The sequence below is a fragment of the Hippocampus guttulatus genome, chromosome 23 (assembly GCF_054856545.1).
Source record: "Hippocampus guttulatus isolate MCC_2025c chromosome 23, RoL_Hgut_1.0, whole genome shotgun sequence".
Taxonomy (NCBI): domain Eukaryota; kingdom Metazoa; phylum Chordata; class Actinopteri; order Syngnathiformes; family Syngnathidae; genus Hippocampus; species Hippocampus guttulatus.
This window is the reverse complement of record NC_141283.1, coordinates 5,330,721-5,345,217: the sequence shown is the minus strand read 5'-3', so window position 1 is coordinate 5,345,217 and position 14,497 is coordinate 5,330,721. Positions and strand designations below refer to the sequence as shown.

General features: G+C 52.0%; 1 protein-coding gene and 1 pseudogene across 1 annotated transcript; both read left to right on the top strand.

Moving 5' to 3' along the window:
- The first annotated feature begins 2,968 nt into the window (after window positions 1-2,968).
- On the top strand, window positions 2,969-4,580 carry LOC147185867 (intraflagellar transport protein 20 homolog pseudogene; annotated as a pseudogene).
- An 829-nt stretch (window positions 4,581-5,409) lies between these two features.
- LOC147185866 (patched domain-containing protein 1) lies at window positions 5,410-14,039 on the top strand. Its single transcript, XM_086104544.1, has 3 exons — window positions 5,410-6,366; window positions 9,154-9,649; window positions 11,731-14,039. The coding sequence occupies exons 1-3, from the start codon at window positions 5,818-5,820 to the stop codon at window positions 13,398-13,400; spliced, it is 2,715 nt and encodes a 904-aa protein (XP_085960670.1). The 5' UTR covers window positions 5,410-5,817; the 3' UTR covers window positions 13,401-14,039.
- The last annotated feature ends 458 nt before the right edge of the window (window positions 14,040-14,497 follow it).

Below are 14,497 nucleotides of genomic sequence, written 5' to 3'. Positions count from 1 at the left end.
TGCGTGGGTTTTCTCTGGGACTTCCTCTCACGGTCCAAAATCACCCACCTCCGTTTTCTGAAGCGTTCCCTGAACCGCGGACAAATTTTGCCAATCCCTGTGAATTGTGTAAAACTTGCTAATGCAGCCAGTTTATGATAAATTAAGAGGTAATAACGCTGAGTGAGTAATGAATATATACAGTCGCGAACACGCCCTTTTCCGGGCTGAACTACGCATGCGCACGTCCACGACGCGTTCATATGTAAACACGTCGTCACGTGACAGGAGAAACTGACGACAGGACAATATAAAGTACCGGCAGATGTCATTCTCGACACACTCCGACGCATTATGCCTTGAAGCCTTTTGTGTACGGCCTTTTGTCCCCGCCTCAAAAAGTGAAACGATGCTACTTTCCTGTTCATTGTTTGATATCTTACAATCATAACAACACAAAGAAATAATGGATGAAAATAAAGCTACAATATCCCACCCAATTTATGCTGCATTTCGGTACCATTAGAAAAAAAAATGCGTTTGCACCAGTGCATCTTTGTAAACTCCGCCGTTGTACGCAAGGTGACAGACGATAGAGAACTCCATTAGGCTCCTGGGAGAGAGACAACTGTGAGCTGCCTGCTGAGAAATCTTTTTTTTTTTTTGCAAAGTCACAGTATACTTCTCCACCACAGAGACGGAGCACATGGAGGCATTGTTGCTTTATTTTTATTTTTATGTGGCCCGTGAAAGCAAATCAAGGATGTCAAGTTCCATGATGCTTGCTAAATAAAGTCTGAGCCAAAATTTCAAATTGTCATCCATAAGCCACAATAACAGTCATTATTCTTGACTTCTGATTTTAAAACGAGTTATCCATCAATTTGTTGTGCGCTGTATGTAATATGTGGAGGTGATGAAACATTTATATGCTTTCCCAAAAATCATAACGGCCCTCCAAGCGAAACCGTAACTACGACGCTGCCCCCGCGCGCTTGCGTCAAGATTCAGGGTCATTTTACTGTCAAACTATGGTTGCATCCGTTTGCAGACTTGCGCACGGAGAGAGGTCGTAAAAATAGCTGTGGGAAGATGAGAGTTAGAAGGATAAAAATGGATCACGAGAGACGCGCCTCAAACCCCCGAAATAGAAAGCGCCTTGCGCCTCGCGCCGCGCCTCGTCACATCTTTGCCTGCGGTTTCGAGGCGCCTCACAATTCCGTCAACCGGCCCCGCTCGTTTGCTGTACCCTTTTCCTCTGATTTCTCAAACGTTTCTCCAAGCTCTTTTGCCATTCCCATTTATTTCTTTACGCTAATCATATCCTTGCATATTTAAGAAGTCACTTCCTCCGGACATCGTTTTCTTTTTGGAATGACCTCCCGCTGAACGTCGTCCATCTTCAAAAACCGGTCTTGAAACGTATTTTTAGTCTTTGACATTGGATCACTCGAAATGTTGCGCGAGAGCCGCCCGAGCGTGCAGACGCACGGTTGCTACGTGCAGATAGGTTTGTACATCGAAGCCTTTCCTTCCTTCCTTTTGAGCTTATCCACTCGAGAGATTTTGGACAAGAGCAGAATCGAACTGGAGTGCACAGATTCTCTTGCAATGGCCCCCGCGCCTCACCCATATCTGCAGTGAGCACGCACGCGCGCACCCTCCGCAAAGGGGTTTCCCGTTCTCTCTTTTTGCTGCTGATGCAGCGCGACCGGGATTATGCTTTTAACCAAGTCCAAGATGGCTGCCTCCAGCTGTCCCACCCCCTCTTGTTTTATTTCTTTCGGTCTCTCCCTGTGCTTTTTCTGAAGGGGAGGCAGGGGGCGGGGGGGGGGGGGGATGTGGGCGGAGAGTGAAGTGGTGAGGATTTAAAATTAATGACCCCAGAGGAGAACAATGTTCTTTCCAAGCTGCGTCTGTTGTGGAAAGAAATTTCCCTCCAATCTTACCAGGTGAAGCCTGGACGTGCTCGCGAGGACGCGTGTCAATGTGTCACTGTTGTTGCTGAGCGATAAAAAAATGCTTTCCAATTGGTTCCACGTTTGTTTTTTTTTTTGTTTTTTTTTTGTCGTTGTGATCTGGCCTTTTCCTGTGAGAACATAAGATTGAGAACTAACTGATATGTTTTCGCTAAGTGATTACAGAGGTTCGATTTCATTCAAATCTGCATGCAGCCTCGAACTTCCGAGTATTGGCTCAGCAGCAACTCGGAGCGAAATGGAAGCCCAGTTCAAGCCTGGTAAAATATAAATAATTCACCGCAGTCCCAGTACACATAAATGTCTCCATAATTCAGTTGGAACCTGACAGAACTACCCCAGAATCCTGAAATGTAACCCCCCGCGTCATCAAACGTGCATACGGCTTGCGGCCAAGTGGACCTGCGCCGACGACGTACGAAGGCCGTCGCGGAAAGAATGCGACGGATCTTCACCTTTGCGCAGTCGATTTCATGAAATGTTACTCAGCGGATGCCCGAAATTATTTGACAAAGCAAGCGTTCAGGTTACAACGGTTCGACTGGCTCGGCGAGAAACGTTCATCACTTTGAAATATTTCGCATTGCTACGTGTTTGGAAATACAATACGGGAAAGGAACTTGCAAATAAATGCGCAGTCCCTTGGCGTAAAAGCACATTTGAAGCGTGTCACTGGAAGGACGGCGAGCGTGTCAAATGGGCGGCGCTGAGGTGAAGGTGAAAAGGTCATTCTTGCCGCCGCTTTGTAATATGCTCATCATGCCTCCGCATGACCACTCCTCATTACACATATATCGATGAAGCTATTTTGAGGAGGCGGCGGATCCTCTTTTTTTTTTCTTTTTTTTTTTTCTCCCTTGGGTCTGGTCTGTCCTCAGCGCACAGATGAAATACATTAGAGTTGAAGTAGCGGCGATGAGCCTTGCTGTGTCACTTTGAGGCTTTTGTCTGTCTGAAGGAGGGATGGGTGGGAGTGGTGGTGGTGGTGGTGGGGGGGGGGGTGGTGTCATCCTTCATTGTCCCGTTACACAAGACTGACCGTGGCAGGGGGCCCCCCCCCCGACTCGTTCGAGTTACGTTTAAGGCAGCCTTGAGTGTTGGCAATCAGTTCCTGATATCTCAACCGACAGTATGGAAAAGCCTTTTTGAAGTCGTTTTGTCACAGAACGATGTTTGCCGATGAAACTGTCAGTCAGTGAGCCTTCGACATCGACATATGATGCCATGTTGAAGCTTTGATCCTCTGCGTCACAAACACGTCTCCCTCAAGTGTGACAAAAAAGAACCTTTGGAACACCACCCCCACCCCCAAGATAATCCAGAACTCAAACGCTACATGAATGTACGTTTCCAAGATACTGACCGACATCCGCCTCGTACAGCGGGTGAGCTCTTTTGATCACGATGTCGGTGGCGTGCTTTTGTCGACTTCATGATGCATTCTTACATCCGTTACAGTTATGCTAAAATCTACTTGATGTTCCCTGTTTTGGTTTCTATGGTAGCCATCTTGTTTTTTGTTTCCCCATATCATACCATATGCCCTCTTCAAGAAGTAGTTGTCTCAACCGGGAGTTGCGAGGCTTCGCCGCAGCCGCGCGGACTATGGCTAAAGATGCGTTGGCAGAGGCGGGCTGCTATTTCGACGAACTCAACAAGCTCGAGCGCTCGAGCCGGACGTCAGCCAAAAGACGGCGGAGCTGAAAGAAGACTGCAAAGATTTTTTGGACAAAATTGTGCAGTTCCTGAAGATAATCGGAGGTCTGATGGACCTGGTGGATGCGTTGGCGAACGAGACGGAGAGAGAAAAGTTGAAGGCGCTCGGGACGAGAAACCTGCTCAAGTTTGTGGCGAAGCAAAGGGAGGCCCAACGGCAGCAACTTTCCGCCCTGATCGCCGAGAAGATGATGCAACTGAAGCGCTATCGTATCGAATACGAGACCCTGTCGAAAGTTGAAGCGGAACAAAATGAGTTTATTAACCAGTACATTTTGCACAAGTGACCATGAGATCAGATTTAAAAATTGGGACCGTCATTCTGATGGATATTTTTGGTGACGGCTTTTGCCTGTTTAAATTTGGTGTTGTACCGTTGTGCGTTTATAGAGCTTGCAAACTAAAAACGCTGCTGCAAAAGCATGCTTCGGGTGTATTTAAGAAAAAAAAAAAATCACAAAATAAGTGCTACTAAGAATTCAAATGCAACCGTGGCTATCAAAGAATAATTTGATTCCGAACATGCATATCGGGCAATGCTGTCCCACCGGTGAATTATAATTTATATTTAGCTAACTTTTCACCTCGCATTGAACGGGAGCCAAATACAATATATCTCAACTACCGACCTACCTTCTGTGATTTCTCTTTTTTTTTTTTTCCCTTCTCCTTCTTGCGCTTGCATTCTCTCCGAGGAATACGCCATCTTTTCATGTGGGCGAGTGGTGGGGAAAAAAAACAACTCAGAAGGCCAATTGTGCACAACTTCAAATGCAAATCCTTCAGGGGGTTGTTATGGGCTGCATCTGCAGATTCTTCAAGCGTGCTATGCGTAGTGCTGAGGTGTTAGCGGGCTGCTCTTCTTATAGTTCCCATATCAATTATTAAACCACCGCTTGTGCGTGCTTCTGTAGGTACTTTTGAGGAGGGGGGGGGGGGAATCAGCTTGTAAATCTAAATCTACAACAGGACATACGACAGAGTATCCAAACTACGGCCCGGGGGCTGTGAAACAATCAGAAAAAAAAACAAACACTTGATGCGTCCCTTCATAGAGTTCCTGTGCCGAGATGTAAACGATTCATGAATGAGTAATTGATTAACAAAGGTGCTCGTTTGATGCTTGATTACGCGATACATTGAAACGGTTGGGATGGGCCGCCTAGTCTGTTTTTTACGAGTACGCGCGGAGGATTTTAATAAGCATCCCAAAAACATCTGAATCAGGTGAAGCTCGTTTGGATTGCATTGGTTATGACTATTTTTTTCCAGTCAAAAGAATTGATTGTGAAAGCCAATGACGTCACAAGCCTCTAGCCAATCAGTTTGCTCTGTTACGATCTATAAAGGGAGCGTCAATCGGTGGCCTCTGGGGAGAGCAAAAGATAAATGGATGCTGTCTATTTATTTTTTTTGAGGGGGCGGGGGGGTTAATTCCCTGTCAGATTCCTTCAGGGTTCACGCAATTTCTGAAGGGGCTGCGTACATTCTATTTCTCAGGCCACAGAATAGTTAAGTCAATTCATACAAAAAGAAATGCGGGCGTAACGGGTGTAATTTTCCCGCTCACGTCACATGGCCTGTGTTAGCGCAACCCATCCGGCACGAATCTCCACACAATAGGGGCGGGGGGGGGGGGGGGGGGGGGGGGTGTCGCCGCCTTGCCTGTTGCCGCCACCAGCGTCGCCCTTTCGTCACACGCCAACAATTAAGCATCCGCCGCCCCCAGCTGGCGAAACGTGCGCGGAGGCAGACGGGAGCCACGCACGCTCACGCGCGTTGCACGCCGCCGCCACTCGTCAGCGGTGTGCAGCCGCTACCGTACAGAGGCACTCGCGCGGCTGCCCCCACCCCCCTCGCCCCGCCCCCAGCACACGCACGGGCGGAATGGCTTGAAAGCAGACGAGACGGATTCTTTCGGAGGGGCTCGACGAAGGCCGAATGAGCGACCGTCCGACCGTCGCCGCGAGTCTCCGCGCGTCTTTGCGGCGAATTGCTGCAATGCTGTCTTTGCAGGTGCGTGCGTGTGCGCGCGCGGCGTCGTTCGTCTTCCGAATCGGACCGAGCCGGGAAACGAGGGTCTGATGTCACACGTGCTTCATCGGAGGAGACGGGGCATCTGCGAGCTGGATTTTTGTGGAGGATGCTGCGGCAAGTGATACACAGAGGGCTCAAGGCTTCCTTCTACTGGCTCGGCTTGTTCGTGAGCAGACACCCCGTTTTCTTCCTCACCGTGCCCGCCGTTCTCACCATCATTTTCGGCTCGACGGTGCTGAGCCGCTTCAAGCCCGAGACGGACCTCGAGTCGCTGGTGGCCCCGACGCACAGCCTGGCGAAGATCGAGCGAAGTCTGGCCAACAGCTTGTTTCACATCGACCAGTCCAAGCACAAGCTCTACTCGGATTTACACACTCCGGGCAGGTACGGCAGGCTGATCCTGCTGGCCAAGTCCGGGGGCAACATCCTGGAGCTGGCCGACCAGGTGCTGCAAGTTCACAAGCGGGTGCTGGATTTGCGAGTCCATTACAAAGGATTCAACTACACCTTCGCGCACCTCTGCGTGCTCAGCCACCGAGACGAGCGCTGCTTGCTGGATGATATCATCGGCGTCTTCGAAGACATCCGACGGGCGGTGCTTTCCAACAGCACTTTCCACAAGGTGCCCGTCGGCTACCCCAACACCACGTTAAAGGTGAGCGAGCCTTCGATGCAGGCCGCGCCACCCCCCCCCCCCCCCCCCACGAAACGGAAGGCGATGGCGCAGGATGCAAATTGACGTTGCAGCCTTTGCCGCGATTTCTGAATGGATGCTGCATTCGCGGCCGTGTGCGGCACATGACGGAACATGTGACAGCCGACGAGGGCACCCTCCCCGTAAGGCAGACATCCGCAATAGCTTTCCGACGTCTCACCCTCCCGTGTGTTGGTGCAGGTCAATCGATCGGCTCCGTTGCGTGTGCGGCTCTCCGCACACGCGCGGGGATGCCCTCTTTCTTTTTTTTCCTTTTTTTTTTTATGCAGTGGTTCCCTCTTGCCATCTCCCGGCAACACATGCGGCATGACACGATTTGCAATTGCGAATAGACTCCATCGGAATTCATTTTCCACCTTCTGTCGTGACCTCGAACTGCACTCGTGCGGCGCCCCCGGAATACACCATTTGCAACAATTGCTCATGACCGATCAAAAGCCTTTTTTTTTTCCTCTCCTTTGTAATGCAGCAGTGGGACTGGCGTGCTTCTTGCTGCGTGATTGGGGTGCATTTTCTTAAAGGCAACCTCGCTTTGTATCGACTTACGGTGCCCTTCACGGCACTTTCAATGTGGAAAAAATATGAATGAAACGGTGCTACTCTGCAGCGTGCGTTGTCCGAAGTCGACACAGATACATTCAATCTTTCGTCTACGGGCGATTAATGAATCGGCAGTTTGGTTAGATCCATGAAATCAAGACCCGGACTTCTTGAATTTCGATGAAAAGGAATGAGAAGTGATGGCGTTTGATCCCAGTGGCCCTTGCGCGTCCCGTCCTGCGGATTTGCGGTCCGCTGGCTCCTTATCTTAAGTCCCGAACTCGTCTCTGAAACTGCACAATGATTTGAAATTGGATCGGGTGCCGTTGTTAAATTTTCCGTTGCTGGTCTCTCTCCTGCTGGATGCTCGGCACGCCCCCCCCCCCCCCCCCCGCTGCCCATCTTTACAACCCAGTCAAATAAAAGACACTTTAAGCACTCTCTTAACTTGAAATGCCAAACCAGTTCAGGAAGGTCGTGACCCTTTCACTTCCAACGGAATGAAGAAAGCTCTCGAAGTTATTGTACACTGAAAAAAAACAAAGTTTCGATCGATTTTTTTATTTTATCAAGTGGTTGCCTGAAATAGAACCATCTGGATCCAAGTGCGTTGTTTAAGTAGACGATATCTGTATTCCCATGTATGTGGATGCAGATGATTTAATTCGGCGCAGCCGCTTGATGAAATAAAATGAAGGACATTTAACAACCCCCCCCCCCCCCCCATACCTCATAAAATCGACACCACACAAGAATTGTCCACTGCTTTCCACCTCTGCCTGTCAGTGTATCTCACACAGAGTTGAGTGCTTCTTTTGCCCCCCCCCCCCCACCTCCAGCCCGCCCCAATTCCCCCCCCCCCCTCCCGAATGAATTATACAGCAGGAGGCGAGATGCAGCAGCGGCCGCATGCAGCAGGTCCGTCACAGTTGAAATAGTCATGGCGAGGCGATGCCGTCGGAAGACGGCAGAGCGGACGAGGCGGCAAGCCGTGCCGGCTGATGGCCTTCAGTCCACGCGGGCCAATAAATGTCCCCCGGGGGGCCCGCTCTCCCGTATGCGTACGAGGCGATAAAAAAGCAAGTCGAGAGCGTCTTTGAAGATCACTTGAACCTTTTTGGAAAACCAAAACATTTCGTTCAAATGAACGAATAAGCTCTCGGTGGCAGCAACAGCGTGTTGTTTGTGTGTATGATGCCTTTTGAATGAGTGAGAGCAGCTCGCCGCGACGTGGGCGACAAAAAATACCGAGCTCATAATATATGTCGTTGCTTTGTTTTTTGTTTTTTCTGACGAGGATCATCGAGGAGGTCAAAATAGACACGGCGCTCCCGATGCACCGCTTTAACGAATGCCTCTCTAATAGTCCGCCTATCTAAGTTGTGCATTACCGTTGTGAGAGGCGCAATATTGGAGACGCCTCTTGCGTGTGATCTCATTATACGAGGCAAGTGCTCATAATGTTGTGAGTGCTTATTCTTCAAACCCACTTGTGCTCGGTGCTGCTGCGGATATTCCCTGCGTTTATTTCCCCCTCTGTCTTCTCGCCTCGGCGGGGCCGCCGATGATAAAAACGCGCAGTGCAAATCACTCACGTGCAATTTCATAATAGAAAAGAGTTTGTAATATGCCACAGACCTGCAAAAAAAAAAAAAAAAGCGGATTTTCAGCAAACTGGGCCAACAGCAGTTGACTTGAGGGGTCGTTGAAAGGCCCCGTAAAGTGATTTATTTCCACATACAAGGCGTTCGAAGAGAAGGGCGGAATACGCGTGCAATGTCTATTTTCGGGCTCGGTGCAAGTGCGGCATGAGGCGCGGTGTAAATCTGCGCAAGCGAACGCATCACGGCACATGTTCGAAAGGGCGTTTTGCGCCGTTGTGGGCATGAACAAAGATGACTTCCAATCAAAGTGGCCGGTGTCATGCCTTCGAAATGGCAGAAGTCTTGAAATTTTGAGGAGCGCTGCGTTTTTCATGACATCGGGACCCGATGTCATACCCTCGACGATGTTTCTAATCATTCAAATTTTGAAAAAATGTTTTAAAAAGACATGTCGCGGCGGCTCCGATCACAAGCCACCGTCGCGGACCGCTAACAACTTCCGGTGGTGCCGAACATGCGCCGTGCGAAATAGAACGTCGCCGCGGGCGAACGCTAACGGCCACGTCCTTTCAACCCCTTGCAGGATGGTCGGGTGTCCTTCATCGGTCATCAGCTAGGAGGCGTGTCCTTCTCCCCCAACAGCCGCGACCAACAAGTGAAGTTCGCCCGCGCCGTCCAGATCACCTACTACCTCCGCGACAACGGCCCCGTGGTGCAGGACGCCATCTCGGAACGTTGGGAGAATGAATTCTGCGCCCTGGTCAGTCGGCTGTCGACCGCCAAAGCTCCGCGCGGACCCGACCGGCTGCACGTCCACTCCCTCACCTCCTTCAGCTTGTGGCGAGACTTCCATCAGACGGGCGTGCTGGCCAAGGGGGAGGTGTTGGTGAGCCTGGTGCTGGTGCTCCTGGCCGCCACCATCTCCAGTTCCATGCGGGACTGTTTGAGGGGGAAGCCCTTCCTGGGCCTGCTGGGGGTCTTGACCATCTGCATTGCCAACGTGACGGCCGCGGGGATCTTTTTCATATCCGATGGGAAATTCAATTCCACGCTCCTCGGGATTCCCTTCTTCGCCATGGGTGAGTACGAGAGGCCGCGCTTCCTTTGCCGTCGACGTAACGCTTGATCGAGGCGCCGAGACCTTCGGATCGAATCGTCACTCTTTCGATTGCCTTTCGGGTTTTTTTTTTTTTTCTTGACCTACAAATAGAAAACGGTCCCATTAATATTGAATCCACGTTTTGCAGAGGGAATTGCTCGCTGTCACGCTGATTCATTCCCTCGAGAGTTGTTTATTCCTCGAAAAAAAAAAAAATAGTCCTCGCGGGCCGATTGTCATTTCTGAAGTTGGGATCTATTGTAGGAGAGTCGTCGTCGTCGTCGTGAATTTCTTGTGACCGAGAGGGCGGAGGTGCAGTCGGGGTGCCGCTTTGAAAAAGGGACCCGAGGAAAAGATGCGTGACGTGACGGGAGGAGGGATGAAAAGGACGTTGAGCGCCAGAAAAGGAGAGAGGAGGCGTTGCAGCAAGATGGAGAGGACTTGATGAAGTCTATAATTTGATGTGACAGGACCTTAGAGACAGCAGATGTCCACCCCCCCCCCCCAGCCCCCCCGGAGGCCCCGACTGACGCGTACGCCTCCTAGCACTGCATCAACGTCGCATCGGGGTTGCCGTCTGAAATGGATACAGACCCCCCCCCCCCCTCCGATCTCCTCCTGTGGCACCTCACGTTGAGAATTCACGACACGTACATTTCCTTCTTTTCTTGGTTATAAGGGCCCGTCTTGAATCTGGCCCAGTTTCCCGAAAAACCGTTTCTGCTAACGAGTTAGCCCGCAGCCACGGCACGACGTCCACCGCGACGGAAAAGGGCCAATATTGCCGTCTTGTTCTCCTCTTCATCTGACTTCACAAGAAAATCCTGTCAAAAATCATCTCCAAATAGCCCAGCGCGACTGAAGATATCTTTCTACCAAGTTTGATCGGCGACGACCCCTTGAAAAATGCAACACTTTGTCGCTCCGAGCTGCTATATTTAGCCCATCTTCAATTCTTTTGAGACCGCGCTTCCTGCAGCACGTCCCATGAAAAAGAGATGATCCTCCGCCACACCTTTTTTGGTCGACTCCCATGGGTGATCGCGCTGCAGCGTTCATCCCGATATAGAATATTCACACGCAATCAAACGCACGGGGCATGAATAACACTTTTTAGGATGGCTTGCGGCACTCTGGATTTAGAAACGTCCCCAAGATGGGCCCATTTTGAAATGATATCTTGATATTTATCTGAAGATTGATTTTGTTCGCTCTCTCTTTCACCTCCCTCACGTGTTTCTATTGAGTTTCGATCTCGTCCGCAGTCCAACACGCCCCCTTTGCAATCTCGTTTCTTTTCTTTCTCTCACTCCGGCTCTGCTGCTGCAGTGGCTGCCAGACAGAAACCCGCGCGCGGGAAAAGGGCTTTGCAGCCGGTTACGGAGGCCGTTATTCGTCCGTTCATCGCCGCGCCGGGAAGAACAAAGCAAGCGTCGTACCAAATGGCGCGCTCATTTTGAAACCCTTTCAACGCGAGTCGGTCAATAACGCGGCGTTTGAAATGACACGTTAGAGCGAATTCTGGAATCGGTTGAAGAGGCGCGGCCCCTTCGGCATCAAACGTTTGGCCGGCCGGGACGCGCCGCGGCTTGTGAGCGGTTCGCGCGCCCTTTCGTCGCCGAACCTCGGCTAACGGCTTCGCCTTCCTTCTCTCAAAAGCCTTTTTTGGTCATCCTGCCGCCATTGCGGCGGCGCCTCATTCAGCATTCGGACATTCGCAGAATTTCCAGCGAGCTCCAAAGCGGATTAGCATCGAGCGGCCGCTCGCCTCCCAGGCACATATTCCTTCCCTCGTTTTGCTTCGGCTTCTTTGGGGGGAAAAAAAAAAAAAAGTCACTTTTTTTTTTTTTTTTTTTTTAACCGACCGACGACACGTTTGACCGTTTCCCAGCAATCTCATTTGAGGACGCCCGAGGGGAGGGAGGAGGGGGGGGGGGGCGCCGAGCGGCTCCAAAAGAACGCGCATGGCGCTCATCCGGCCGCGCCAGCCGGGAGAGGTTTGAAAAGTGTGTCTCTGGTTCTCCGTGTGCCCCCCCCCCCCCCCACCCCCATCCCTCGTAGGTCACGGGACCAAAGGGGTGTTCGAGCTGCTGGCAGGCTGGAGGAGAACGAGGGAAAACCTGCCCTTTAAGGAGCGCGTGGCCGAGGCTTTTGCCGACGTGATGGTGTGCTACACCATGACCAGCTCGCTCTACATCATCACCTTCGGCATGGGGGCCAGCCCCTTCACCAACATCGAGTCGGTGAAGATCTTCTGCCAGAGCATGTGCGTGGCCATCCTGGTCAACTACTTCTACGTTTTCTCCTTCTACGGCTCCTGCTTGGTGTTTGCGGGGCAACTGGAGCAGAACCGCTACCACAGCGTTTTCTGCTGCAAAATCCCCTCGGCGGAGTACTTGGAGCGCCAGCCCACCTGGTTCAAAACCATGATGAGCGACGGCCACGACCTCTCGACGCACCACGACAGCGTCCCTTACCAGAATCACTTCATCCAGCACTTCCTGCGCGAACACTACACGGAGTGGATCACCAACACCTACGTCAAGCCCTTCGTGGTGATCCTCTATCTCATCTACGCGTCCTTCTCGTTCATGGGATGCCTCCAAATCAGCGACGGTTCCAACATCGTCAACCTTCTGGCCAGCAACTCGCCCAGCGTTTCCTACGCGCTGACTCAGCAGAAATACTTCAGCAACTACAGTCCCGTCATCGGCTTCTACATTTACGAGCCCGTGGAGTATTGGAACGCCACGGTGCAGGAGCACTTGAAGACGCTGGGTCACGGCTTCAACAAGATCTCTTGGATCGACAACTTTTTCGGCTACCTGCGCGCGCTCAACGCGAGCGCCTCGGGCAAGAGCGACTTTGTGCGCCTTCTCAGGGGCTCGTTCCTGCGCAGCCCCGAGTACCGGCATTTCACGGAGGACATCATCTTCTCCCGAAACCGCGACGGCAAGGAGTACGACATCATCGCCTCGCGCTTGTACCTGGTGGCGCGGACCACGGAGAAGAAGCGCGAGGAGGTGGTGGAGCTGCTGGAGAAGCTCCGCCCCCTCATGCTGATCGAGAGCATCAAATTCATCGCCTTCAATCCCACGTTTGTGTTCATGGACCGCTACGGCTCCTCCGTCGTCTCTCCCATCCTGACCTCGGGCTTCAGCGTCCTGGCCGTCCTGATCCTGACCTTCTTCCTCGTCGTCAACCCCTTGGGCAACTTCTGGCTCATCCTCACCGTCACGTCGGTGGAGCTGGGCGTCTTAGGTTTGATGACTCTCTGGAGCGTCGGGATGGACAGCATCTCGATCCTGTGCCTTATTTATACCCTGAACTTCGCCGTGGATCACTGCGCGCCGCACCTCTACACTTTTGTGCTGGCCACCGAGCACACGCGGACGCAGTGCATCAAGTCGGCGCTCGAGGAGCACGGGGCGGCCATCTTGCAGAACGCGTCCTGCTTCGTGATCGGGATCATCCCTTTAGTGTTTGTGCCTTCCAATCTGACCTACACGCTGTTCAAGTGCTCGCTGCTCACCGCCGGCTGCACCGTGCTCCACTGCTTCGTCATCCTGCCCGTCTTCCTCACCTTCTTCCCGCCCTCGAAGAAGAGACACAAGAAAAAGAAGCGGGCCAAGCGGAAAGAACGGGAGCGCGAACGGGAGAGGGAAAGGGAGCGCGAGGAGATCGAGTGCATCGACGTCCGGGAGAATCCCGATCACGTGACCAACGTCTGAGCCGTCGGTCCTCTCGGCCGTGACCGCGAGACGAATTACGCAATTCGACAACGCCGACGGTGCGCGGCGGACGCCGCTCGCGCCGGGGGCCCCGCCGGCCGCTCGAAGCGACCCGTAGTCGAGCGCGGTCCCCTTTGGGCACCCGCTCGGCGGTGTCTTTCATTTTGGTATAGCGACCGCAGCATACTCACCGTTCCATTATTAGGTCCAGTAGATGTGAAAACCAGCTGACCAGAAGTGTACGCAAATTAGGAATATGTAGACGATTGCTCTGTCGAAATATTTGTGGGTCAGACGTGAGCCGCAAGAGCGAGGCGCAAAGCGGTCCGCTCAGCCAAGAAAGAGGCGACAGGCTCGCGCGGCGCCCGGCAACCTTTTAAACTCCACGAGCCATTTCGACCCGGTTTCCGCGGAAACGACGACACCGCCTAGGTGGTTGAATTTGCAGACTTGACCCGCTTCAATTGATTTTTTTTCCCTCCAAAACTGCTTTTTTTTTTTTTTGTCCCTCTGGATATTTTTATTTTGGAAATGTCTTTCTACATTTCACCTTTGGCCAGTTTTTCACCTCAAATTAGGCATCGTGGAAACTCGCCCGCATCCGCATCTGCCCAAGGCATCATTAAATGTTCTATTTTCCTCAGTGTGTGTGTGTGTGTGTGTGTGTGTCTTGGAGAACGATCGCACTCCTCATGAGGGCTCAACGTTGCACGAGACTGTGTGAAATATGTGACGGCACGGAAAGTTGCATCTGAATTTGACAACCGCGGGTTTCTAGTTGCAAGTGACAGCTCGGCGTATGGAAGAGCTTCTTCTGACAAGTCGGTGTCGAACGCTCACTTCGACCTGCCATCGGTCAGACTTTGCCCCGCTTAGGAAAGAGCAGTCGAAACGGTTGAACGGCACGGCGTGTCGTGGATGTATTGCGAGAAGGCATGAAGGCTTTGGGGTGGGGGTGGGGGGGGGGGGGAGAAGTGGGAAGGTGACAAAATGAACTGCGTCTGCATGGCACCGCATTGTGCGTTTGCATGTATGGAACTTGTTTGATATTCTTTGCAAAATCTCTCCGGGCGTACGTTTGCTCTTTCGATGCATTT

Excerpts from the sequence above, each read along its gene's own strand:
- LOC147185866 (XM_086104544.1), top strand. The coding sequence starts at position 5,818 with ATGCTGCGGCAAGTGATACACAGAGGGCTCAAGGCTTCCTTCTACTGG. Across the intron at positions 6,367-9,153 it reads ACCCCAACACCACGTTAAAG|GATGGTCGGGTGTCCTTCAT; the intron begins GTGAGCGAGCCT and ends AACCCCTTGCAG. Across the intron at positions 9,650-11,730 it reads GATTCCCTTCTTCGCCATGG|GTCACGGGACCAAAGGGGTG; the intron begins GTGAGTACGAGA and ends CATCCCTCGTAG.